Source organism: Giraffa tippelskirchi, chromosome 5 (genome assembly GCF_054371585.1).
Source record: "Giraffa tippelskirchi isolate mGirTip1 chromosome 5, T2T-mGirTip1v1.2.pri, whole genome shotgun sequence".
NCBI lineage: Eukaryota > Metazoa > Chordata > Mammalia > Artiodactyla > Giraffidae > Giraffa > Giraffa tippelskirchi.
The window spans coordinates 94,924,512-94,952,214 of NC_137279.1; the positions used below are offsets into that span (position 1 = coordinate 94,924,512).

At 43.9% G+C, this 27,703-nt stretch overlaps 1 protein-coding gene across 19 annotated transcripts; it reads left to right on the top strand.

Moving 5' to 3' along the window:
• Window positions 1-786: 786 nt before the first annotated feature.
• Window positions 787-27,701, top strand: TPM3 (tropomyosin 3). 19 transcript variants are annotated; one of them, XM_081494757.1, is made up of 10 exons: window positions 787-985; window positions 1,597-1,722; window positions 12,806-12,939; window positions 14,399-14,516; window positions 14,605-14,675; window positions 15,965-16,040; window positions 16,668-16,730; window positions 16,918-16,987; window positions 17,958-18,036; window positions 26,349-27,701. In XM_081494757.1, the coding sequence occupies exons 1-10, from the start codon at window positions 872-874 to the stop codon at window positions 26,350-26,352; spliced, it is 855 nt and encodes a 284-aa protein (XP_081350883.1). In that variant the 5' UTR covers window positions 787-871; the 3' UTR covers window positions 26,353-27,701. The 19 variants fall into 19 exon arrangements, with proteins under 19 accessions (XP_081350883.1, XP_081350884.1, XP_081350879.1 ...); XM_081494758.1 differs by lacking the exons at window positions 15,965-16,040; window positions 26,349-27,701 and adding exons at window positions 15,351-15,426; window positions 18,765-18,966; XM_081494753.1 differs by lacking the exon at window positions 26,349-27,701 and adding an exon at window positions 18,765-18,966.
• Window positions 27,702-27,703: the final 2 nt, after the last annotated feature.

The following is a 27,703-nucleotide window of genomic DNA, read 5'->3' on the forward strand; positions in this document are numbered from 1 at the left end:
GCAGAGGGTGCGAAGAGTAGAGAGCAACAAGACCTTGGTCTATGTGGGTATAAAAGTTCTACTTAAAGATCACTATGGGAAAATGGAGGACATGATCCTATCTGGTTTACTCTGACTGTCTCCCACTTTCTTTCCCTGCCCACTGGCCTGAAACTCTGGGATGGTCATCCAAATCCCAACCCTACACTCTTACTCCATACCCCTGGTTCTTAGGGAGGAATAATGTCTCCCTGCCAATTAGAGACTCTCAAAATAGCACAGTAATTTGATCTGGGGAATTGTCAAGGATCATGGGTGATCTCCCCTCTTCACTGTTGCTCAAGCTCCCTGAATACCAGGAATCAAAAGGTAAAACTAAACCAATGGAATTTGATTAGCATCCAACACAGTCTGGGTGAGAGTAAGGGGAAAGCTGAAGGGCAACTAGGAAAACTAGTCACACTTTGGGTGAAAACTACCATTCTAGAATTGCCAAAGTACCCTTCTCTATTTCAGTGTCCTACACCTCCCCTTTCCTTGCTCTTTTAAAATATGCATGGAGCTGCCCAGAGTGAGTGGAAAGTTTCAGGGTCAGGGAGAACCTTTTCCCTCCTCCACTTTCCATTGTCTAAAATCAGCCTCAGCTGTTCCCTAATTTTTCTTTACTGGTGATGTCAGTCCATCAAAGTGTCTCACCCTGTGTTCCCCTGAGAACAATGATGGGGCGGAGGGGGCTGGAAAGACCATATTAGGAACAAGAGGTGGAGCCATGAGCAGAAATAAAGGCCCAGGTCTGGGGAGCTAGTCACTCAGCCAGCAGCCCCTCCTTGCTTGCCCTAGTCTCCAGTTCTCCAGTATTCACAGGTGAGCCCCCCAACAGCCACTGTTCAGGATGGAGGCCATCAAGAAAAAGATGCAGATGCTGAAGCTGGACAAGGAGAACGCTCTGGATCGGGCAGAGCAAGCGGAAGCTGAGCAGAAGCAGGCAGAAGAAAGAAGTAAGCAGGTAGGCCTTAGTCTTGGTCTCTCTTACCGGCTGGTGAACAAAACTGAAATGGAAGAGTTTTGGTGGGAAAGGCAGTGACCACTGGTGCCAGCTCATCCTTTGGGTAGGAGGGACTCCTCTTCTTCCCCAGCCTCACAGCACACGAAGAGGGCATCTAGGGTATTTGCCTCAGACTGCCTGTGTGACCTCGTGAAAGTCAGTGGCCCCTTCTGAGCCACAGTCTGTCTGCTGGATTTAAGTGGGAGTGGATCATGTTTTGGAAGAACTCCTGACTTCTAGAGGAAAAGGTGGGAGCTTGGCATGCAGCATCTCTTTTCCCTTAAATGGGGTCACAGACATCGACATCTGAAGATATTTACCATTCCAATGTCTTAATGAAAACTCAGGATGGCCTGGTCATTTTAGGGTCAGAGATTACAAGGTCACAGGCCAAGGCCATAGCATAATTCCTGGGGCAGTTGGCTGAAACTGATGAAGGAGAAAGTGTGTTGTCTCTCTGAGGATGGTAATATAGAGGGTGAGCTCAGGGTCTGTCAGGCTCAAGAGCCTAGGGTCTGAGTCTGCATTGTTGTGTATGTATGTCTTGTGTATGACTCTTGGGATTTCCATAGCTGGAAGATGAGCTGGCAGCCATGCAGAAGAAGCTGAAAGGGACAGAGGATGAGCTGGACAAGTATTCTGAAGCTTTGAAGGATGCCCAGGAGAAGCTGGAGCTGGCAGAGAAGAAAGCAGCTGATGTGAGTATTAGGGAAGCTGGGGGGTGGGGTGGGTTTAACCTATGCAAATAGATCTTCATGTTAATAACTGAATTCTAAACACACTTGGACATATACATACTTGTGGATTCTCAGAACATAGGCATAGATACCCACATACATTTTTGCCACATGCTGGTATAACCTTATTGGCATATACTTTCATTCTTTAAAACATGCAGAAGTCTCATTTTTCTTACCCCTAATTCAGGAATTTAATTATCTTTCCCAGGACCTGGACAAAGGGAGGGGACTCCAAGTCCAGAATGCTATCACTTACCCCACCTCCTCCCCCATGCCACATTCTTAGCTTTTGTGTCCAAGGACTGGCACGTAGATATGTGTATTAATAGGGAACCTCTCATCTCTCAACTGCCCAGCAGAGCTAGCTCAGATTTCACAATGGGACAAAGGAGGGCACACTGACCCTGGCCCTATATGGGTTTATTTATCTTGGCTAATGTGGGCATCTGACCTTATGCCGCAGAGATGGCATAGAAAGCATTGCTTATGGGGCAACTGAAAGAATCTTAGAATGATATATCAGAAATAAGAAGGACCAGGGAGTAAAGTTGTTACCACCAGACCTCACTCTGTGACCTTGACTGAATTATTCAACTTCTCTAGGGCTGAGTTTTCCCACTTGAAAATGAAATAAATTCTCTTTTCCACTTCATGTTATCTCATAGTCACCCATTTCCCTTTATCGTCTACCTTGAAGTTAACCACAAAGATAAATGAGAGACTACACAGAAGAGATTTGTGGAAGAAAAGTAACATAGGAATCTTAACAGCAACAAAAGAATGTTCTGGTATTGATGGAAATACAGTCAATTCTCAGCATTGAGTTAATAAGAAAGTATTTTTAAAATCACATTTGGCTTTGGAAAACAGCTAGAAACAGTGTAAGAGGTTCAGAAATGTTTTCGGATCCTCTCATTCACTTCTTTACTATTAGGTTTCTGATCTCCCCTCTGGCTTTCTGCCACTTTCAGTGACCTGGGGAAGTGATGAGGGTTGTTGAATGTATCATGCCAGAGGTCAGAGACAGAGAGCATATTATATACATGATACATGTTCATAGTTTCCAAAAGTTTGCTATGCTATGCTATGCTAAGTCGCTTCAGTCGTGTCCGACTCTGTGCGACCCCACAGACGGCAGCTCACCAGGCTCCGCTGTCCCTTGGATTCTCCAGGCAAGAACACTGGAGTGGGTTGCCATTTCTTTCTCCAGTGCATGAAAGGGAAAGGTGAAAGTGAAGTCGCTCAGTCGTGTCCGACTCTTAGTGACCCCATGGACTGTAGCCTACCAGGCTCCTCCGTCCATGGGATTTTCCAGGCAAGAGTACTGGAGTGGGGTGCCATTGCCTTCTCCGTCCAAAAGTTTACGCCACTGCAAACTATTCATTCTCCCTTCTTGGAAAACTGTGAACAACACAGGTTACTCCCAGGACTTTGGGCTAGAGCTTGATGGCCTGCTGGACTTGCCTAACTTAGGTTACAAGGATAGATGACTATATTTCTCTGGTTCAAATAAATCGGCATGGGAGTAAGTTTTCACAAATGGACACAATGTCAGGTTGATAACAATTTTGTGAGATGTAACAAAATTGTAACAACTCTCAAGGAAAGTCCTTAGGCTAGTCCTTAGGCTAGGTATAGCTAGAATATGAGCCTGAGGAGGTATTTCCAGGAACAATGAAAAGAACAAACAAGATTAACCCAAGATTTTCAGAGAGAAAGAATGACATAGAGGCTCTAGACAATATACTGATACCATTGGGAAGATAAAGGAATTTGTTGGAGACGAATTCTATTGTCCTTACACATACACACGTAAGCACAAGTCAGCCCCCACCTAGACAGGGTCCACTCAGTATATTCGAAAGAAACTTCTCATAGGCATATAGGAAGCTACCAAAACCATTTAAATATGTAAAGTATGGGTAAAAAAAACCTCATTCAACTTCTCTCCCTCTTGTTAGCTTTCCCAAAAAGTCATTAAGTCCCCTCAGAGATATGTAAGAGAATAAGAAATAGAAGGAGAAGCTTGTAGGCAAGAGGCAAACTTGGGAGTTAAGATGGAAACCCATCTTAACCCATCTTTTGAACTGTGGTGTTGGAGAAGACTCTTGAGAGTCCCTTGGACTGCAAGGAGATCCAACCAGTCTGTCTTAAATGAAATCAGTCCTGAATATTCACTGGAAGGACTGATGCTGAAGTTGAAGCTCCAATACTTGGCCACCTAATGCAAAGAACTGACTCATCTGAAAATACCCTGATGCTGGGAAAGATTGAAGGTGGGAGGAGAAGGGGGCGACAGAGCATGAGATGGTTGGATGGCATCACCAACTCGATGGATGTGAGTTTGAGTAAGTTCCGGGAATTGGTGATGGACAGGGAAGCATGGTGTGCTGCAGTCCATGGGGTCACAAAGAGTCAGACACGACTGAGCAACTGAACTGAACTGAAGATGGAAACTGGAAGAAAGGTTTCTTTTCTCAAAGCTGGGGTCAGCAAACTATCACCTGTGGGGTAAATGATGCTTCAGCCTGGTTTCCTACAAAGTTTTATTGGAACATTTCCATGCCCATTCATTTACATATTGCCCTACTGACTTTCCCCCTACAGGAGAGTGGCAGCCACACACTGTGGCCCACAAAATCAGAAATATTTACTATCTGGCCCTTTACAGAAGTTTGTTGACTCCTGCCTCAAAGGGTCAAAGAAGGAAAGGGAGGTGTCTATGGGAATTGGGGAAAGCGCTGAATAAAGAGGAGGCAACAGGTTTCAAGTAGAGAGCAAGTGTCAGAGTCAGCAGCACATAATATATGCATCTTTGAAGGGAGGTTGCTCTTTCTAATAGGAAGGGAGTTCACAGCTCAGCTTCTGCCCTTGAGATTAATAAACAAGTAAAGAGAGCATATTACTTTGATGTAAATATAAGGGGAAGAGAAGGGGGAGGGAGTCAATAACTGCTTATTTACACTGGGAGTCCTGGTTACCTGAGAAGCCAATTTGGAAAGCATAGGTTTTGCTAGGACTCCTTGAACAAAGAAAGGGTGAGGGTGTGGCAAGGTCAGTCTGAACTTCATTTATTTCCTCCCTAAGTTCATCCAAGGTCCTTTCTGTTTTTTAATTGTGAAAAAATATACATAATGTAAAATTTGCCATTTTAACCATTTTTAAGTGTACAAGTCACTGGTGGTAAAGAACATTCACACTGTGGTGCAACCATGTGGTAGGTCCTTTTGATCTGAGATGAAATCAGAAGCTGTTGAAGGTAAAACAAAAGGAGAATGCAATAGTTAGGACACACAAGCTATATTTTTTTTAAGGACAGGAGGTGAAAGGGATGGGGAGAAGAGGGAGAGGACAGACATATACACCCGTTGATATATTGTACTGTTGGTTACCAGGAAAATAATGGCACTAGGCCCTTTGCTGCCCATCCATCATGCTCTTAAAGGTCATTAGGAATCAGTCCACCTGTTTCCCTGGATCAAGAGAAGATTATCTGTTCAAATCTACCAGCCTCAGGAATGCAGTGGTGTTCTCAACACTCATTTGGTTTGTCTACTAAGATGAAGTCTTCTGCTTCTTCAGTAGGGCAAGGGAGCAGTGCAATAGTGTCCCCTGCTGATCAGCACTGAGATGACAAAATCTCATTTTTATTTCCATAATCCCTCTCATTAGATTTCTCCAAAGAGAGCTGGGAAAGTTCTTAGGCTATCAGAGCAGAGTTTACTGAAACTTCAAACCCTGCTTTTTTCTTTCCATTTCCTGGGGGGAGCAGGGGTGGAGGGTGGCAAATCAGTTTATAGGTTACTCTGTCAAGCAAATTACTTATTGTCTGAGTTGTTTCTGTTTCCTCTGATTAGTCTAAATGCTCAGTATTTCTAAATGCAGATAGCTGAACACACAGCCTCTGGTGGGAGCATCTTCAGAACAAGGCGTTGAGCGCAGCACCAATGTTTTACTTATCAATCTTCTTGGGGGTCAGGATTCTTAATTTTAAATCCTGGTCGACATCCTAATTCTCTAGAGAAAAAAAGATCTGCACCACAGGAGAGGCTTATTACTATTACTTACTGAGAAGGTGGGAGGAATACAAAGAAATAAGAAGGAAGAGTAAAATCCTCCAGGCTTTTTATTACTGTGCTTCTAAAAATCCTTCATGGCAATGCCTATAGGGGTGGTTTCTAACTGATAAATAGCTCCTGGGATACCTGGAAGCAGAAGTAGTGTGAAATTGGTGAAAGTTATAACACAGAGGGAAGGCTAAGATCCACAATACTGTAGTTTTTCAGATGCTCCTATCAGTGCTGTTGCACAAAGGATCTGGTGACACTAGTCTGCAATAGAGGACTCCTGATAAAATGGAGGCTTAAGACACCTTCCTCACCTACAAAAGGAATTGTAAGCGGTGATTAATACATTTTTTAAAAATTAAAAAGGTACTTACAAAGTCCTGAATCATTTAAGGTTTGGAGAGGCTGGTAAATCACTGGTGTATTCTAAATAGAACATGTTCATAACTGGTGGCAAACAGAAGGAGAATTTTGCCAAACTGCCGATCTCTTCACTCCCCATTAATTCCCTTCACTGACTTTCAGGAGATGGGAGAGCACCTACCAGAGCTGACTTTGAAAGGAGGCTGGAGAGCAGCACTCTTCAAGATGAGGCCCAGAAAGTCTAGGCTTTTCTTAGCACCTGGGTTTGGAGCATTTGTGGGGTGGGTGAAGTAGAGGCTTGTGGGGTGTTTATGTTGTGGAGAGGACACAGGGTGCCAGGAGTGAGGGGTCAACTGCGAGTGCGTAAAACCCGCATAGGCCAACCATTGTGGGCAGCCTGCCCTGCTGCTGGAGAGGCTTAACCACTACGCGCCTTCTGGTTACCATGGTAGCCCTCCCTCTTCCCAACCCCACCCTCCTTTGCTGGCCGGAGAGAGAGTCTGGAAGCGGTCTCCCAGGGGCACTTGGCGGTCCTGCCTCTCGCTTTCGGCCGCGGACCTCCCTCTAGTGGACTGCCTTCCCGCCTGCCTGGCGGGGGGACTGCGCGGCGGTCGTAGCGTCACATCCGGGCGGGTGGGTGAGTTCCGGTATTTCAGGGCGGAGCAGGCGGAAGTAGGGGTGAGAAGCGGCTGCAGCGCCGAGCGGAGGAGGCAGGAACCCGAAGGCAAGCAGGAGCTGGGTGGGGACCATGGCCGGGATCACCACCATCGAGGCGGTGAAGCGCAAGATCCAGGTCCTGCAGCAGCAGGCCGATGATGCAGAGGAGAGGGCCGAGCGCCTCCAGCGGGAAGTGGAGGGAGAAAGACGGGCCCGAGAACAGGTACGGAGAGGGCGAGGCGCGGGAGGGAGAGGCAGGCGCGGGAGCAGATGGGACCCCGAAGTGGGCCGGATTTTTGCGGTGGAGCACTGTCCTTAGGGGGCCAGCACAATCCGAGATGAAATGGAAGTCCGGAGGATGGGTGGGGCTTAGCTTCACTTGGACCTCAAGAGGGTGAGGGGGACGCTGGCTGCTCGAGCAAGCGGACTTGACTTTTGAAGGAATTGAGCCTCACGGGGTCTGAGGCGTGGTTTTCCTCCTCTGTTCTCCCCGCTCATTCATTCAATCCCTCCGAGTCGGGCGCGGTCAGGGGAGGGGCTCAGCGGCCTCTCCCTCCCCCACTTCCTCGGTGGCGTGGGGGACTTGGCTCTCGTTTGGGGTTTCCGGCCCAAGAGGTGAGAGTAGGTGTATGCCTCTCTGATCTCGAGGGGAGCAGAACCGAATTTACAGTGAAAGGGTGGGGGTTGGAGGGTGGGAACAGCCGGAAAGCCCCCGGCCTGGCCTGCTGGCAGCTTTTCCGCTCCCTCCTCCTGCTCAGGAAATGAGGCAGCAGTCGACTGAGGAAGCGCGGTGCCCTCCCTGGAGGAGGTTGAGGCCACAGCACCGCCTCCCATCCTCCGGTCTGGGGCCCTTTCCTCTTACGGGGAACACTTGCAGCTGCTAAACCCACTCTGTCGACGTGAAACTGGAGCGGAGGAGATAGTACCTCACTGCCTCTCTGAGTGCAAATGTAGGAACCAACAGAACCTGCCTAGCTTCCATGACTACCTGGAAGGCGGGAGCTTCTGCCAGATTCAGGCCTTTATTGCTGAAGTGTGAAGAGTGCAAGCTGAACCGTTTAAGAATACTTCTTCCAAGCAGAGCTGATAAGCTAGAGTATGTGGTAGAGAATCTGATCGAGTGCCAATTTCTGTCAAGGTTTCTGGTTGCCCTAGGCAGTGTAGCTGATGGAATTTCGAGGGGTCTCTTAAGTGATGTTACTCCGCTACGTTCCCAAGTACCCACTTTAGTGTCTTTTTTGTTTTTTTACGCTCATTAAATATTTTATGCTAATAGATTGAACGGTGATTCTTGAAACTGTTTTCTTTTGAGAAATGGTGGGCTAATTTTAGTAAGCTATAGGTTTTCCACGATCTAGGGTGCAGGCTAGTGGGTAGAACTGATTTCCTGAGTTGAGGCTCTGGTTTTGGAGGATCCTGAGGCTGGAGAGGAAAGTAACCGTTGCTAAAATTTGAAGACCTAATGAAAGAACTCTTGTGGTTTATTGGTATTCCTTGTTCTCCCCTCCCCTCTTTTGGCTGCTCTTTTGGGGAGTGGCTGAGAATTAATGTTTTGGGGAAATGAGAGAAGCAGCTGCCCTCCAGGTTAATACTTAAAGATTGTTAGAATAGTCATTTCTTTTTACAACTGGGCATGGAAATGCTGGGAGCTTGGTTTCCTCAGTCACTCATTTCTTAGTGGATTTTTCCTCTGTTCATTATGCTCATAACTTCTAATTATCATTCTAGTGAGATGAACTGGCTGGGTGACTCTCTATGACTAGTGACACTTTCTCATCTCCTTTGTTCTGGAGACCAGATCCCCTTAAAGGGGGGAGACAGGATGGCTCTAAGGAACTGGCCATGTGTTGAGCTAGAGCCAGGCTCAAAGTAAGGGCATGCTAGGAATGGTTCTAGGGTAGATGATGTCGTTACCCCCACCCTCAGTAGCCCCCAGGACTTGTTTCCCCCCTAGGATGTCCTGGACATTAACTCCACTCAGGATTTGGTAATTTTCCTTGCAGGGAAATTTCACTCCTTTTTTTTCCCCAACCTGGGCTGATAGGTGAGAGACAGCAGAGTGAGCGGCTTCAGGTTTTTCTTAAGCTTCTCCCTCACTCAGAGCCTGCTGGATTTGCTTACTGAGCTGAGTGAGATCTAGTGAGGAAGCCCTCAGATGGGGAAGTAGAGTGATAGTTAAATATTTATGAAACCAGTATTTTCTACCCCCCAGCTTGCAAAGTGCCTAATCTTTTGACTTTCTGCTCTAGTGAACTTTGAATTCCTCCTGAGGAAACACCTGTGGGAAGGGAGGTGGGGAGTGCCTGAACTACCTGTTATCCTCTTTGGGCGTTCTGGAATGTGGGTTTTGCAGGCTCTTCCCGCCTGGAGCTGGAAGCTCTGCCCTCCCTTTTGATATCGCACGCCGTTAGTGGGATTGTCACATAATTACTTTTCTGGTTGCTTTGTGTTATCATCCAACCCTCTTTGGGAAGCTGGACGAGTCCAGAGCCGACTGAGTGGTTGTGGAAACCATCTCTACTGCTCTTGCCCTGGAGATGTATCTTTTATAATGTAGCACCTTGTCAAATCTACTTTCGATTTTGATCTCCTTTGTAATTTTTTGCGAAACTGAAACAGATGACAACATAATATTTCAATGCAGTCTTTTCCCTTATCTGTGTGTGTGTGTGTGTGTGTGTGGTGGTGGTAGTGGTAAAGCTACACAGTGGTAAATGTTTGCTATTTTAACCATTTTTAAGTGTACAATTCACCTTATCTGTTTTTAATACTTTTCTCCTAACTTCTGGTATTTCTCGCTCTTTTTTTTTTTTTCCTGGTCTAAAAAATTAAGGAATACTATTGAAGGAGTGAGTGGGCTTTGAATAGCAGTTTGATTGTGGCCTTATTCCCAGATTCCTAGTCTGCAGGGGGCGGGTGGTGGTGGTGGTTAGAATGTCTGGCCATTGTGTAGCTCTCTTCTGTTTGTAGGGTCTAGCGGGATAAGCCACTGACTTTATCACCTTTCTTTGGTTTAGGTTTGCTTTCCTGCTGATTACCTTTCTTTTTCTTACTTCATACTAAGAGCACATACTCATGGGGGAGAGGCAAATAGCCCTTTGCTCTGAGTGCCTCGGCTTAGTCTCCACCTTTGTTTACTCTGGAACAGATAACTCTGCTCCTTTCCTTCCAACTTGCCTCCCCCTTGATGAAATTTAAAGTCCCCAAGGACACAGTATCTCCCTGGGTAGATACATTTGTGAATGCTGTAAACCAGAGCAGTCCTTTACTCACAGGGCTCAAGCCTAACTTTTCCATTACTCTGTTCCTTTGAAATCCATCTCTGGCTTTTGTCTAAAAGGAGAAACTCTGAAGTGGCAGAATGCTGGGCTAATCCCCTTCTGTCCTTGGCCCTGATCTGCCTCTGAACACCAGTCTCCTGTCTTGCCTGCCTTGATAGGTTTGGTGCTCTTGAGCAATCTCTTTAGTGTGAAGGATGGTAGCACTTAAACTCATTTCCTAGCTGAAGCTGTTGTCAGCCATCTTCTGAAGTGACTCAGTCGCTGCTTTGTTCTCCTCTCTGGCCTTGGGATCTTTGCTTACTGGGTAGTGGAGAATCCTATTATTACCTGAAGAAAGGACCTCACAGTGTACCTCCAACCTAGGCAGGGGTGAGTGGGCTGAAAGATCAAAACCGCATGCCAAACCTAGGATGATAGCATGAAGTTAATGTTTCCCAGGGCCATGTTTCCCATTGTCACCTGCAGAAGTTAGTCCCACTCAATCTTTGGGTACCACTTAATCAACCTGAAAGGGACAGGCATTGTGCATAGGTTCTGGCTGGAAGGAAAAGTCAGGTAGGTGTCTTCCCTTATTCCTTTAAATATTAAACAGATCTTGATTCTGCAAGCTTTTGTTTCACTGTAAAGAGAACTGATCCTCTGTAGGAAGAGAAAAAAAGAGAACAGTGACTACCTTGCTCTTTCTTCTGCTCCCCAAGGGGGTCTCCAAAGCTTTTGCTGTGGTATTCCCATCCTGCGTTCTGTTTTTGGTACGTGCTTGTTCAGTGTGCGCATGCTCTGATTAGGGCACCAAGATGTGTTTTCTCCTCCTCCCTTTTCAGCCTTGCGAAGAATTCTATTGTAAATGCTGATTTGTGGGAGAAACTGCCTGAGCCAGCTTGTTGTCATGGAAACTATACACCCCCGCCCCCATAGCCTGTTATCTTTACTTCATTTGGGTAACTGCTGGTGAGCTGGGTGGGGACTTAGATTTCATGAGCTTCCTTCAAATCTGGCTTCTGTCGTTGTCTTCTTTTTTTTTTTTTTAAGTTCTAGGCATCTGAAGGTAGTGGGGTGGGGTAAATGATTGAACTGTCATTTCTCAGTTCTTCTTTCACAGTTCTTCCCTGATAGCCAGCTTCATAATAACCTTGACCTGTTAGCTTTTTTAAGCTTGTGAGGTGAAATCTGTGTTGTCCTAGGTTTCCTGAGACAGGACCAGAGAATACTCGTCTCTGTGCTATTTTGAATAGAGATGCAAATGGTTTCTTAGTAATTTCAGCTTATGTAGACATCTTGATTTTCTTTTCCGGTAGGGCAGTGGTTATATAGCCCCAGGCTCTGCAGTTCCTTGAATCTCCCATGTTTGTATTTGGAAATTTTTGTGTGCTACCTAACCCAGTTCTTAACAGGAGTCTTTTGGGCTATATCCCTTCCCATAGGGGCTGGTGGCCCAGATTATTTCTATAGCTACCCCACCTCTGACTGCCAGGAGGAAATCAGGGTAATAGAATTCAGGCACAATCTGGGCTGTAGAAGAGAGATCATGTTTACCAAGCATTTGGATAAGCATCTGAACTGGGTAGTGTGCAGGGCAGATTAAATTCTTGTGCAGCTGTGACAGTCAGTGTACTTGCCACCAGCAAAGGTGTGGGGAGAGGAAGGGCAATCATAAGAGGGAGGCTGCTTTACCAGTAGAATTCTTGCTCATGAGGCTGCCTCCTTCTTTCCTTGCTTCTTATTCCATGGCCCAGGAGGAGGCATGGGATTACCTGGACTCCAACCTGTGCTTTATATTGTGGGGTGGGAGCCAGGGAGAAGATTGTCATAGACTGTAGTGGAGGGTGAGGTTAAGGGAGTGACTTGAGGAATAGAAAGGGTCACAATTCAGAAATTCGGAGGGGTGGGTAGGCCTGGAGGGAACAATTCAGAAATTCGGAGGGGTGGGTAGGCCTGGAGGGAACATTCTCTTCTGCTCCCAGTTTTTTTGGTAATGCCATCAAAGCAGATAATTTTAGCCCAAATAAACTCCTTGTAGTCAACTTTTAAAAGGCGGGAGGTGGGGGCCAGTTGAAAGGGTGGAAAGTCTGTATCCCAATATTCCATCCTTTTGTTTTCTGGTCTGGAAGGTCCTTCTGGAAAACATTCTCTTGGCTAGTCATCCTCTTGTAGGGTGTGTTAGGGTAAGGTTATCAGAGGGTTAACAACTTGAGTTAAACAGCAGATTAACAGATAATCCAAGACTCCCTCTTTGAGAAACCTTTTTTTATTTTCCACTTTATGTGACACTGATGGGAAAGCTGCTGCAGAATAAGACATGTCTCTAAGCCAGAACTCAGGCAGACCCCTTCACTGGCTTACCTTTTCTGACGCGAGCGCATTTAGGAATTTGAACTGAGTCCAGAAAGGGGGTGGTACTAACTGACACTGGGCTGGGCAAGGAACTGAGTTTTAAAACACTTTTCCTGTGGAACATATGGGAATTCATTGATGGGAAAGGGAGGAAAATACCTGTAATAATATAGAGTATATAATCATGTCTGGTCAGTCCTACATGCATCTGCGTTAAGACAAGTTCTACGCTGCAAGACTCTGGCTTCCTCGTGGTATTCAACCCGTCTTAGTGTCATAGTTAGTTCAGTTTCTTTTCACCATGCCTCTGCTTCCTTTTCCCATTCTTTCACTTAAACACAGGCTGAGGCTGAGGTGGCCTCCTTGAACCGTAGGATCCAGCTGGTTGAAGAGGAGCTGGACCGAGCTCAAGAGCGCCTGGCCACCGCCCTGCAAAAGCTGGAGGAAGCTGAGAAAGCCGCTGATGAGAGTGAGAGGTATGTAGCGGGGCCTGATGAAGTGTGGATTTCAAAAGTTGTTCATAATGGCTCTAATCAAACAGGTTCCTTAAAAACCTATTTTTTTAAAACAGTGACCTGTCTTTACAGGATCTTCTTTCCTTCTGTCCCTCATATTCTCTACATATGAAAACCGACAGAGTAAGGGTTACCTGGACCCATGACCCTTGTGTAATTGGTGTTTCTCTGTAAATAAATTCACCTAGTGATAGTATCACTGTAGTGGCCTCCATTTAGCACCCACCCAAAGTGGTTCTCAAAGTGAGGTTCCAGGCCAGCTGCACCTGGGAATTTGGGAGAAAGTCCCATCAGCAGCCTCTGCCACTCATCGGTGGATCAGAGGTGGAGCCCAGCAATCACTGATTTAATAAGCTCTCTCGTCCCTGGTTGCACTGTTAGAATCATGGGAGTGCATGGTAGGGATCTTTGAGGGGTTTAAAAAATACATCAGAATGCCTGGGTCCCATCCCAAATCAGTTAGAACCCATTGTGAAAGGGGCCTGGCTATTTTTAAAGCTCTCCAGTAAATTTTGGGGGGAGTACTGCATGGCCTCACTTGCAGGATCTCAGTTCCCCAACCACGAATTAAACCCAGGACCTGGCAATGGAAGCCCAGAGCTCTAACCACCAGGCAACGAGAGAACTCCCTCCTCCATCGGTAATTCTAATGTGTGCCCAGGATTAGAACCACAGTCCTTGAACCAGCTCATCTTTGTTGAAAATAGCCAGTTGGCTTCTTGCCACATGTGACTTAAAATGAGAACAAAGGTGTGTGATGACTTGCACAAACTAAGACTTTTCAGAATTAAAAAAATTCCTTGTTGGGAGTACATTAACACAGTGCAGCCATGAAAATAAATAAGACAGCTATGTGTATACTGTTATAGAATAGTGGCCAAATTATAGAAAGTGAGGAAAACAAATTGCAGAGCAGTGTAGTATGGTTCTTTTGGGGCGTGGGGAAATGGTGATGAGATTTTTGGTATATAAAACATTTCTGATGTACACCCATGGTGGATTCATGTCAATGTATGGCAAAACAAATACAATATTGTGAAGTTAAAAAATAGATAAATAAACTAATTTAAAATAAAAAAACCCAACAACAACAACAAAAAAAACAAAAAACATTTCTGGAAAGATTATCAGGTAAGCGATTACTTCTGATGAGCAGGACTAGAATTAGGGAGACTTTCTGCATTAGACCTTTAGACTGTTCATTTAAATGTTTAATTTTTTAATAAGCATGTATTTATAAGAAAAGATTTTAAGCAGAATAATTCAACTAAGGTGAGAAGGTGCTATGAAAAGTCTTTTTGAGCGACACAAGCAGAGAGGCATGGGCTTTACATGGTGCAGTCCTGGGTCCCTTAGAGTTGAGCTGATGACAGACTCCCCGGGCTGTCAGTGCTGCATTTGTCCATGTTGTTTCTGGCAGAGGTATGAAGGTTATTGAAAACCGAGCCTTAAAAGATGAAGAAAAAATGGAACTCCAGGAAATCCAACTCAAAGAAGCTAAGCACATTGCAGAAGAAGCAGACAGGAAGTATGAAGAGGTATGGCACTCTTAGCTTGTCCCTCCCTCTTCAGTGACATCGGCCTCTTCTTTGCTTCACTGAGCTGTACCCGTGTCTTTTCCTGTAGGTGGCTCGTAAGTTGGTGATTATTGAGGGAGACTTGGAACGCACAGAGGAGCGAGCTGAGCTGGCAGAGTCGTGAGTATCTTGCCCCTCAAATCTTGCCGTACCATTCTGTTCCTTCCCTTTTGGCTTGGGCACTAATGTGAATAAACTAGCATTTCTTCAACCTTGTTAAACAGGACCTAGAGAGTGGGAGTCATCTAGAATGCTTTTTTTCTTTTAGCCCTAAGAATGGCTTTGGGCTTTCTTAACTGTCTTAACTCATGCCATGTGACAAATGAGGCTTCCTGATTTTTTGTTGGGAGGGTTTATAAATTGAGGAGAAGATGAAATCTAAAAAAAAAAAAAATGGTGAACTGTTGGCCGGCAGGCCTACTGGGTCCTTCCAACTGGGTTCTGCTTCTCCTTGAGGCATTGAGGTAGCTGTGCTGACTTAAAATCTGTCTCTGTTTTTACTACTTCTCTAAGCTGCTGGGGAACTTTCAGGCAAAGGCAGACATGACCTGTTCCCCTCATGGCACCTTCTGGGCCTTGTTTAACAAAGTCCGTGCTGATACAGATTTATTTGTGCTTCCCTTGCATTTCCCTCTCCTAGACATGACATATCATGACCATGGTGATGTTTTTCTTTCCATTTTTTTTTATTTTTTTTTCCCCCATTTTGCTGCTTGTTTCCTTGCTGTGTTCCTTTTTGACCTTTCTCCCTCCCCACCACCTGGCTTGTGCGATCCCTGTGACTATCACTAACAGCCGTTGCCGAGAGATGGATGAGCAAATCAGACTGATGGACCAGAACCTGAAGTGTCTGAGTGCTGCTGAAGAAAAGGTACTAACCATTAAACCCACAGAGAGGTTCTGTGTATGGAGTGATTTTGTTCTGTTTTGCAGCTGCCTCCCCTCCACTGGTTGATTTGTTGAGTGCTTTCTCATCTCTTCATGGAATGCTCCATTCCTCTCCACTTACTTGGCATCTTTCATCTCTTCTTTCCTAATTACTTCATTGCCTCTCCACAGGGTCTCGCCTTCCATTGGGTGATTTGGGGGGCTCTTTGGGTTGGGCATCCGTTCCCACTTCCACCCCAGGTAGCTGTTATGATTTGTTCCTGGTAGTGATTTCTCAGGTGTTTTCTTTACTAGTGTCCAAACACTCTGAGTCCCAGCCCAGGAGGGTCCAGCTCCTGACGTGTTCTCTGGTAGAGGGAGGAGGGTTGATGCTTGCTCAGATTACCTGGGAACTTCTCTTTTCCCCAGTATGCCTTCCAACTCTCTCTACATATAGGTTCAATTCATGTCTGTGTGTCTCTCTCCCTTTTTTTATTCTCTTCTTCCCCTTTCCTCTCCTGCGGTATTTAAAATATTCACAGTAAGTGTTCTGAGCTGGAGGAGGAGCTGAAGAATGTCACCAACAACCTCAAGTCTCTTGAGGCTCAGGCTGAGAAGGTAGGGGCTGGTTTGTAAAAGTGACAGGCTTTGGGGCCTGGGCCCAGCCCTGCCCTTGATGAAAAACGGGAGAAACTCATTCCTTATATAATCCAGTGAGAAGTATCCACCTATTCTCTCCAGATTCGGGTTTAATGCCAATTGCCGTGCACTTTGACTGCTGTAGTTAAAGTAACTTCTTGGTCTCACGTTCCCGGGGTTATTTTCTCCTCAGGCTGATACTGCTATGCTGACGTTTGGGGGCAACAAGTAGTATCAGATCTGAAACCTAATGGGCATAAAGAAAGATGGCTTGTCTTTAGCTTCTTGTGGGACTGTTTCAGCCACATGGCCTCCAGGTGTCGCCACATTTACTCATTAACCTGGAGGCAGGAAGAATGCCTTCCTGTGTTGATCAAAGCCTAGGTCCATTTTAAAAATAATGGTCCTGGTGGAGTCTGAGGTTATCATGGCTCCAAGGACATTGATTTGTGGGTTTTAAAGACTGTTCTGAAACAGCCTTATTCTTTCTCATGGATCATACAACACATTCAATCTAAGAGTATGTTGAATGTAAAGGTCGGGAGGGGGGGTGTCATCTATGTGAGTAAGATCTATTCTGAGATGTTTATTCTACTTCTCTTACAGTACTCTCAAAAAGAAGACAAATATGAGGAAGAGATAAAGATTCTTACCGATAAACTCAAGGAGGTGAGCTGGGGGGATTATATATGAGGAGGGGGGCCCCAAGACATTGAGAGGCATATAGGGCATTTTGTTGACTTAGACTAGCTAGCTTTGGTTCTGAAAGTTACAGAAGCCGAAGGTGGAAAAAATAGAGGCCCTTCTTGAACTGTCTTATTCATCTCTGATTCTGACTTATTTCATGTTCCCCCAGGCAGAGACCCGTGCTGAGTTTGCTGAGAGATCGGTAGCCAAGCTGGAAAAGACAATTGATGATTTGGAAGGTATGGAGCCTGGTGAGGGATTAAAATTAGTAGAGAGAAAGACCTTGCCCTTTGACCCTCTTCCCCTCAACACCAAAAGGATTTGGTAGTGACCTGGCATGCATCCTATGCCCTGTCCTGTGCTACAGCCAGGTGAAGTGGATCAAATCTTGGAACTGGATTTTTATACTTAATCTTTTCCTGTAATAAGACTTAACCTAATATTCTGGAATTTGTATCCTTCCCTTGGAGGAGATTGGTCATGGCATGTACCCCCATGTAGCATGTCACCCATGGCTACTTTGGACAATCTTGTTCACCACTCAAGTTGTGGGGGGACCTCACCAAGGGATGCAGTGGTGGAATGACCAATTCTCAGAGCTGACCAATGCCAGGGGCTTTCTGAATGCTTCCTGCCCCTGCAGTTTGGCAACTGCATCTACCCTAACAAGGGAAAGTTTGTACTTTGCTCTGAGAAGTCTGAGATATGCTGCTTTGGTACACTCTGGGTAGCAGAATATTCTTTGGGAGAGTTTGGGGCAGGCAACCTATAGAGCTAAGGGGCCAAGAATATTGGTCATGCTTGGTAGGTCTGAATATTAAGTGTCTGAGTATTAATGTATATTTTCTCCTTTTTCTATTTTTGTTAAATTCAACATTAGCACTACTAGGAATTAGGTTTGCTGGGTGGGAGTGGTATCCTCTTGAGTGCCTTTGGTAATTGGAATTTCTAGTCACGACTATGCCCAGGTTCTCAACCTTTGCTGCAATTGATTAGAGGTATCAGAGGTATCAAGAAGTCTGGTTGGTCTTGGGGACAGTGGATCTGAAAGTGGCCAGTCATGGCTACCAGGATAGATATTCTCCTAACGGTGGGATTAGACCCATGGTCACGCTTTCCCTCATTTCTAACGATTCCCTCTCTTCATCTGCTTCTGATACCTTTTACTCTGTCCCCTCGTTCCTCCCTGTGGTTCCTGTGCCTGTCCAGATGAGCTCTATGCCCAGAAACTGAAGTACAAGGCCATTAGCGAGGAGCTGGACCACGCCCTCAATGACATGACCTCTATGTAACTATCTGACAGCAGAGTGGGGCTGGGACCTTGGCTTGTGGGTGGGTGGGGGTACAGACTGTGCCTAGTGTGCTCTGCTTTTGTCTTCTGGAAACTAGGATCTCCACTCTTATCTTTAAAACATTGGTGCTGGTTACTTGTTGGCAAAAGCTGGGGAGGCATGTAATCCTGGATCAGTGGTAGAACCCTGTTCTACGTGTAATTTTTGTACTTTTTATTCATAGTCCCTTCATTATGACACCAGGATTTTCCCGTTTGTTTCTTAAGTTTAGTCTCAAAAGAGTTACTGCTTAAGATAATCATGTTGCCATACAATTAAAGAACTAGGGCCCAGAGAGCCAGTGACTTGGGCCATGGCACCCAGACTTCCTGGTGTGTATGGTTTGTACCCTGATACTGAAGTTCAGATGAAACACCCATGATTGGAAATACCAAATTCACCTAAAAGGCTGAGCCAAGTCCCAGAGCAAGCCAGGTAGTAAAAAGCACCAAAAAGAGTTGTGGAGGCCTTCATCTGTTTGCTGTGGATCCCTGATCCTTGACGCTAATCTGCCTTTTCCCCACTAACCCTGAAAAGAAGCCAAATGACTCAAGCTGCAGTGTCTGGCTGTCTTTTATCATTCCTACTGCCACCTCTTCCTTTTTCTCCTCTTCCTTTCTCCCAAATTGCTGTCTAGATTGATTCTTGTCCTTCTCACCTAGAGTCTCCTTACTTTTTCACACAGATAATTATCACCGTTTCTGCTCTGTTCTGGATCTACCCCCTTTCCTCGGGGAACCCAACGCCCCACTCTCGCTCTGGATTCCATTTGGGTCAGCCTGGCTGATCCCCAAGGCATTAAGATGGGCGGGGGGGAGGTGGCCACAGAACAACTCATGTATTCTCTTCCACCCCTCACCCCAAATTAAAATGTTAAGCTGCCGGAAGCCTCATGCCACCCTGCATTTGTGTCATTGACAAAGCTGCTGCTGTCCCTAAAAAGGAGCCTTGGGGGTGTGATGTGGGGTGCAGCTATTGTAGGCTCTCTCTCCTCTGACTTATATAATCAAAGCCACTTTTGTGTGTGTCTATTTTTTCTTGACATTTAAATTCAACTGATCTATCAGAGTGGTGGACTAGGAGAGGTTCCTTAGAATAGGAGCTCTAGTTTGACACTCAAGCTGAATGAAATCATCCAAGTCCTTTACTTCCAGGTTCTTAAATCATCCTGTCTGGAATGTTTGTCTTCTCCTTAGGTTCTTCTTTTAGAGACCACTGAAGTACCTCTCAATATATTCTCTCTACCCTTTTACCAGTGGTTCATCCTCAGAATACCCGGTGGACCCAAATATGTGACTGCTGAAACTGACTACGTATATTGCCCCAAGTCAGAGAAAATACATAATAGGTTGAATTTCCAGCAGTTATAAACCTTTCTTACATATTTGAGGCTCATTACTATTTGCCTGCTAGTATATGCCAGTGGTATGTAAGTTATAAATGATTGTTACTGGAAAAATGAAAACAATCAGTCGTGCATATTTCAGATGTTATACACAGGTACCACTTTTTTTAGTACATGCATAAATATGGTAAATTGCTTCTAGTAGGATTGTTCCTAAGTTCATGTTGTGGAATTAAATATCAACCTTCCGGAAATTCCTATACTGATTTACATAGCAGAGATACTTTAATCTGGGTAGTGTAGTCATTGATTATTATACTTATCTAAGCACCTAAGGGTTATCCACTTAGTACTTCAGTTTCTCAGCACAGTATATATTTAAAATTTGGCTTTCTTTTAAACAGATACATTCAGGTATAGAGGTTTTCTCTAATTTAAAACTTTAGGTCCCATTGCATTCAGTTTTCTTTCTGTCTATACCATTTCTTTTTCCCACACAGCCTTTGTGATTAAGGTACAGGTTATTACTAGTTTAGGCACAGGGTATTAAGACAGAGGCATCTTCCTTACTCTCAGGTTGCTCAGAATCTAGTAGGAGAGAAAATATATGCATAAAACTAAAGATGATGTGTGATGAGTACCCCAAATAATCAAGTACCCTCAGAGGGAGGAAGAGGTTGATTGCGGTGCTGATGATAAGAAGAGTGTCGTGATAGGAGGCACATACAGGTTACTTAATAAACATGTTAAAACTTTCCTCTTCATTTTTATTGGGCTCCAAAAGATTGAATTTTTGACAGTGGTTGAAGGAAAGTGGATCTTGAGCATTTTCATCAAAGAGAAGCAAAAGAACAAAGGCATATAATTGGGAAGGACACCAGAAGTTTAAGGGTCCATTTAGATAAAGTAGGGAACAGGTATGTGCTGTAATCAGGCTGGGGAGTTTTAATTTTGTTTTGTAGGTGATGGGGTTACCACTAGAGATTTTGAACAAGGATGTGTTCTGAGTAGAAGAGTTAATTTGGCAACTAAGTTAAGAACATATTGGAAAGGGAGCAGATTATCAAAGTGATCCATTAAGGCAATGATTCCCAGATTTCATTCATTTGCATAGCACTTTTGACGGCTTTGTCCATATTTACATGCAGCCTACATTATTTTTTTTAATTTACTCATTTTAAAATTTCTTACACTAAAAAAAAAAATTTTCTTATGCTACACAATTCTAACTTGAAGTCAAAAGTTTTGACATGTGCTAGTGTTTTTTTCCTGATGAACATTAAAATCATATAGCTAATTAAGTTTACAAAAGTATGCTATCTGCAATCTTCTCACATATCACTAACAGTGACTGTACCACAGTTTAGGAAATACTGGGTTAGATTATTGCAGTTTCCCAGGGAGAAAAATCTGACTTAGATAGTGGTATTAGGGGATGGTGCTGACCATGGGCATTATGAAGGGTTGTCACTAAATGGAAGAAGGAAGCATCAAGAATGACTGGTTTTGAACCTAGGAAAATGGTGGTATTAAAGGTGTAGGGAGGTCATATGGTCCTGTTTTGGGAAGGCAAGGAAATAAGTCTGTAAAACTAGCTGGTATCCAAGATGAAAACAAATCCTAGCACTTGAGGGGGAGAGTTTGATACAAGAGAGATTTAGGAGCCCGTGAGGTTGGCAGGCAGTTTAGGCCATGGAAGTAAATTTGAATCCTAAAGACAATTGCAAATTTAAAATGAAAAACTAAGCAGAGGAAAATCTGTGTAGAGGCAGAAGCCAAATGGAACTGGTTGGAGGGATAGAAGAAATGAGTAGCTTTTTAAAAAAATTGAGTCACTGGGTGATTTCCAGTGATTCTCAACTTTAACAGGTAGAGAAGGATGATAATTGAAAATTATGAAAACATAATTGTCATTGATGCTGTATTAATCTGAGGGTATATTTTGAGCATTAAGGACAAGGAGAGGAGCCATACTTCAAGGAGCAGAAGCAAATTGATGGAAAGGAAAAAAAAAAAGGCATGGAGTATAGTTGAGAACAGTGACGTCTGTCCGAACCTTTGACAGTGATTTCCAGTATGGCAGCCACCAGCCACATGGGACTGTTGAATACTCAGTGTGGCTAGTGTGACCCAGGAACTAAATTCTAATTCTGCTTACTTTTAGTTCTAAATTTAATTAACCACACGTGGCTAGTGGTTGCTGCGTTCATTGTATAGTGTAGTTCCAGCTGTTTTAGTATGTGGGCAGAAGGAATTGACTTTGGCACAGAGGAAGGCTTCCAACAAAGGAAAGAACTAAGAATGGAGAAAGATTAGAAGAGTGAGGTGTAGAAGCCATCTTGTGTTACTTGAGCCAAGACTTGCTATGGGAATGGGGTGAAGCATCAGAGCATTGGTAATCTCAGAGCAAAGTGCTTTACCTCTTTCCTCATCTTAATTTCTAAGAAAAAACCACAGGCTGATGTGTTGGGATCCATTCTTCCCTTCCTCGTTAACATTGTTGGGACAAGGAATAGAACAAAATGACTGAATCCCAAGTTACCTGATGGGTGGAACTGACCTGTTATGTTAGGCAGCCTTGTCTTAGCCACACCCAGACTCTTCCATTCACATGATATTGGTTGAATATTCCTTAGCCTTAACGTGAGGGAGGAGTTAAAAAAAAAAAAGCAAAATCTGTTCTACATCATTCCTTGAATGTGAGTCTTTAACACTGATAGAGTTCCCCTTACTCCAGGCACTCCCATCCTTTTCCTGTTACAGAATGAAATTGACCTGATTCAGACTAGTGAAGCCTAAGAATGTGTAGCATCCATGGGATTATTCCCTGAAAGGAAAATCAGACCAAAGGGGGATTCTCTGACTTGCTTTTTGTTTGTTCGTTTTATTTGCTCTTACAGGGAACCAAGAAATTTAATGAACTAGTATCTGGTCCTGAATTTTTAGTTAATAGAAATAACAGAGTTAGAAATCTTACTTATTACAAAGTTTAAGGTGAGAAAACAATAGCATTTATCTTTCTGACCTTAGGCAATTCTAAAGTAACTAAAAATTCTAGGATTTAATCAGGCAATAAAATGCTCCCACTTCTTTGCCTCTTTATTTCTTCCCTAAGTGGAACAAAACTCTCCCTGACTTTTTAGAGTTAAGATCCTAATAACACCTATCTTTCCTAAGATAGTGGGAGTCACACTAAGACTAACTTGGATATAGATGTTATGGAACAGCCGGGTTGCAAATGGTCTCTGGATGTAATATAACACCAAAAAGTTCAAGAAATGAGATTTCAACACAATTTGAACCCCTACTGTTTGTCAGGATTGCCCCAGTGAATAAGACGGGTCCAATCCCAGACCTGATGGACTAGTGTAGACTAGTACAATGTTTCTCAATGGTGGACTTTAGCCCTTTAGGTCAGGATAATTCTGGGATGTAGAGAACAATCCTATTTATTGCTGTCCCCTGCCCAATAAATATCTGTCAGACCCTCGAGTTATTGTGACAATTAAAACCTGCCCTCACACATTTCTCAATTCCCCTCTAGGGGGAGGGGAGAGAGAGTATTCCTCCTATTGTGACACTGGTTTAGTAGGAAGTGCAATTTTAAAAAATCTCACCAATTCTGCCCCTTAACATAAGGGGCAGAAACTCTTGTTTTTTGGTTGTTTCCCCCAGGATCTTTTTATACATGTATGTTTTCTGTTTTGGATAGTGTACACAAAGTGGCAAGTATTACTGGAAACACACTGGTCCCCAGCTTCTCGGTAGAACTGGGAAAACCTCAGTCCAGAAGGCAAGGTAACTGAGCAATGCCCACAGTGAGCCCACACATGCAAGACAGAGAAGTCTTTTTCATATTGAGATTCTGAGGCCATTTTGAAATAGACTGTAAAACATAGGAAGAAACTTGTTTATGAACACCAGAGGCTGACATTAGGAGTAGACTAGGAAGACCTATCCCTCAATTTCCATTACCCTTGTGTTGGTCACATGAATTTGGAGTCACTGTATCCCCTCTTTTTTATTAAAAAAAAATTTTTTTTTCTTGTGATGAGAACTTTTAGGATGACTTTTTAAAAACACCTTTCATATATAAAACATATAGAGCAGTACTGACTATATTATGTTGTATATTACATCTCTAGTACTTATTTATTTTATAACTGGACGTTTATACCTTTTGACTACCTTCATCCAATACCCCCCCCACACACACTCTCCCCCTCTGGTAACCACAAATTTGATCTCTTTTTCTGTGTGTTTGTTTGTTGAAGTATAATTGACTTATAACACTGTTTATATTAGTTACTGATGCACAACATAGTGATTTGATATTTCTATACATTATAAGATGATCACCACTCTCTACCTCTTTAAGATGTGCTCCAAGAGGAAAATCTAGATAAAGCCAGGGGATTTGAGCACTTAATTACTTGTATCAGGAATGCTTTTAGTTAAGAAACATCTTAATAGCAGCTTAAATAAATACGGGGTTATTTTTCTCTCATAATAAAAAGCCTTGATTTGAGCAGCTTTGGCCTGATATAGTTGGGGTTTCTGTGATTCTTATGGCCCTTTTTTTTTTGAGTTGAAATTTGCAACTCGAGTCATCATATCCATGTTCAAGGCAAGAAAGAAGGCTAGTTTTTCCAGAAGCCCCCAGACACACTACCTCCTACATCTCATTGGCCAGAACTGGATCACATGATCACTCTAAGCTGCTAGTGAGGCTGGAGAAGCAAGATAGTCTTGATTGGCTTGCATTAGTAATCCACCTTCCCTGGGGCTGGCGACTGTGGCCGCTAACAGGTTTGGTGAAGTTGGGTTTTGATTGGATATGCCACTATGGCAGGTCTTTCACTCAACACCTACAACAAAAAGCATTAGAAAGTATAGGGTTGAGTGAGTGTGGGCTATGTATCCCAGTCTCCCGTTCACAATGCTGTATTGAATGCTTTTACAGAAAAATATTCAACTATTCACATCGGTTCCTTACAAACTCTAATTTTTGTAAATGTATCTCTTATAAGCCAACTGTATTCCTTCTTCTGCTGTGTTTCACTTGTCTCAGTTTCTTAACCCAGGGAATAAATACTGTGAAGGAGATATTTTTCTCCCTCAAAATGTCATCCTTTCAGCTTGTTAGCCTGCATTTTTTATTTTATTCCTCTGTTGGTCTTTTCACCAACTGACTGAATCCTCCTTGCATCCATCCAGCCTTACAGATGCATGTTATATATACCGGGTAGTTGAAAGTCTCAAGATTTACTTCTGGTACTCTACTAACTTTCCCTTTTTCTCTTTCTCCTCCTCTTTCCTCTCCTTCTCTTGTTTTCTCTCCTCTCCATTGCTGCTGCAGAGCGTCTCTACAGCCAACTTGAGCGAAACCGCCTGCTTTCTAATGAGCTGAAGCTAACGCTGCATGATCTATGTGACTGATGGGCAGGGCTCACTGATGCCCATTAAACCGAGCTTATGGCTCACAGCACTGACCTGGACCCCAGCAAAAAGCTGATTGTCTTTTTAAAGTTATTATTTTGCCCTAAGCAAATTGCTTTTTAATTGGAACAGTTAGAAAAGTGTTGACTTCCTAACTGCACTGTAAAGTGGGAACAGTTAAAATTAATACTGCCTTTCTACACTTTTCAAGAGATTGTGGGTGATGAAGGGAGGGACCTGAGAGATTATGAGAAAATCTGGGAGAGTTTTCTGTTTTCCACCCTTATTTGCTGCTCTTTCACTTGTGCACTGACTGTAGGATATGTTCCTTGCATGAATGTTTTCTAACAATAAAAGGACTGACTTGACAAGATGTTGTAACTGCTTCATCTGCAGGCCCAGGGATGGGCCCTTCTGACTGGGTAGAAAAAAAGACAAGGGAAAGAAAAGGGTGTGGGATATGAATAGGTCAGTGTTGCCATTCACTTCCTTGAGTTGAAGAGCATTTCCCCCACCCCCCTAGAGCAGAGAGTGGTTTGCTTGCTGGGCAGCTTTGATTCTCCTTTGATGTTCAGCTGCTGGTTTTCTTCATGATGTTTTCCGCATTTTTCCTCTTCTTTTTCCTGGTATAATGTTTAATTGTAAGTAACTGTGTCACAGGCTAGTTCCTGAAGAATAACTCTGCGAAAGTCTCAATTGAGGTTTTGCTTACAAGGATATGTTTTTCAGTATTTTTTTTTTTTTTTTTTTAATTTGGGTGCATTGAATCTTAGTTGTGGCATGTGGAATCTTCAACCTTAGTTGCAGCATGCAGGATTTAGTTCCCTGACCAGGAAGCAAACCTGGGTTCCTTCCCTGCATTGGGAGCTCAGAGTCTTAGCCACTAGACCACCAGGGAAGTCCCTGTTTTGTTGTATTCATGACTTTGTTTTCTTTGTAGATTTTCTGACTTAGCTATGGGGGTTCTTTTATTTATCCCACTAGTCATTCCTCTCCTCTCTACTTGTTGAGGAAAACCTGTAGTGCATGGGGATCCTCTTGTACTCAAATTTTCAAGTTGAGATTCTGCTGTTTCTACTGGTAGAAACATGCCCATCTTTGTTCTCAATGTGTCAGACTCCACCAGGCTATTTGGAGTAGGTGTTATCCTGTGGGCAAAGACTTAGAAGAGCGGATGGCTGATGCTTAACTTAAGGCCACCTCCTTCAGTGACTGAAAACTGGAAGCCTTGGTTGGGGTGTGGGGAGGAGAGGAAATGACTGATAAGGTCCCCAGCTCCCTCCCATAGAAGTCCAGTAACACCTGTAACTTCCATGGGCAAGTCTGAGGCCCTGAAAAACTGAGTGATGCAAAAGCTCACTTCTGTGGCTAACGGCAGCTGCTTTATTAGTCTGCAGCTTCCCTGCAACAGGAGCAATTCTCAGAGTGGGTAGACCTTGAAATTTACTTCTAGTTTTTATAACATCTCTCCTTTACCCCCATTAGATAAACTGAAATGCACCAAAGAGGAGCACCTCTGTACACAAAGGATGCTGGACCAGACTCTGCTTGACCTGAATGAGATGTAGAGCACCCCAGTCCCGCCCTGCCGCTGCTCCTCCCTCTCACCCCGACTCCGCTGAGGCCAGCCTGCCCGAAGCTGACCTTTAAACTGAGGGCTGATCTTTAACTGGAAGGCTGCTTTCTCCTTTCGCCACCTCTCCCACCCCCCTACTCCTGTGTCCTTTTCGCCAAACTGTCTCTGCCTCTGCCCAGACATTCCAGTTGGGCTAGAGGCTGAGCACCTTTGGGAACAACATTTAAGGGAATGTGAGCACAATGCAAAGTGTCTTTAAAAGCATGTTGTGATGTACACATTTTGTAATTACCTTTTTTGTTGTTGATGTAACAACCATTTGTAAAAAACATTCCAGATAATTCCGTAGTTCTGAAGCAGCAGTCTAATCCCTTTCTCACTTTTGGAAGGTAACATTTCGGCTTAATGCATATTGCCTTCTCCAGAGAGAAAGGGAAAAGGTATGGGCCTGCGTTACTGAGAGCCTAGCAGCCCAGAGAAAGGCTCCATTTGGGGAAACCTCATTGCTCTGTAAAAAGTACCCGCCAAACCAGAAAGATGATTCCAGGAGGAGTTAGCCAAGAAAAAAAAAAGTGCTGTTCAGGTTTTCAGCTTTATGGTATCTTTGGACAACTTTTTTTTTTCTTTTTTCATCAGAAGTGACCAAACAATTAAGATGGTGAAACCTCTGAGACCAAATCCTTGTCCCAGCTCTACCCTGTTCCCAACTGCTCACAGAATGGATCATGTGCCTCTTATGTTGAAGTGACCACTTATTTGCTCTCCTGCTTCCTTGAAAGAAAGGAAAGAAAATTATGTTTTGCCACTGATTTAGCCATATGAAACTCATCTCATCACCCTTTTCTGGGTCTGAAGCTGCTGTTTCTAAAAGTGCCATCTCATTGTGCTTTGTATCGGTTAGTGCTGGAGAAATCTTGAAAAGCTTATGTACAAAACTTTTTAAATTTTGTATTATTTTGGAACTTTGCTTCTTTGGGGTTGGGGCACACTGGTCACCCTCTGCCTGTGAGAGCTTTCTACAGTCTGTGGGCTAGCAGTGTGCTGATCTTTTAAAGTTTCTTTCCCTACCCAATCCCCCTTTTTTGATGAGGTTTCAGTGAGGTCTGTTAGGTGTGCATCCTGCAGCTTAATTGGCTTAAAATGTTCTCTCCTTTGGTGTGGTCTCTTTGGGGACCAACTGGGAGAAAAAAACCAATAGTGTAACTGTTTTGATACTGAAAATTGATAAATGTCTTTTTGAAATAAAGAACCAGTCCCTCCAACC

Excerpts from the sequence above, each read along its gene's own strand:
- TPM3 (XM_081494754.1), top strand. The coding sequence starts at position 872 with ATGGAGGCCATCAAGAAAAAGATGCAGATGCTGAAGCTGGACAAGGAG. Across the intron at positions 986-1,596 it reads CAGAAGAAAGAAGTAAGCAG|CTGGAAGATGAGCTGGCAGC; the intron begins GTAGGCCTTAGT and ends GGATTTCCATAG. Across the intron at positions 15,427-16,667 it reads TGAGTGCTGCTGAAGAAAAG|TACTCTCAAAAAGAAGACAA; the intron begins GTACTAACCATT and ends CTTCTCTTACAG.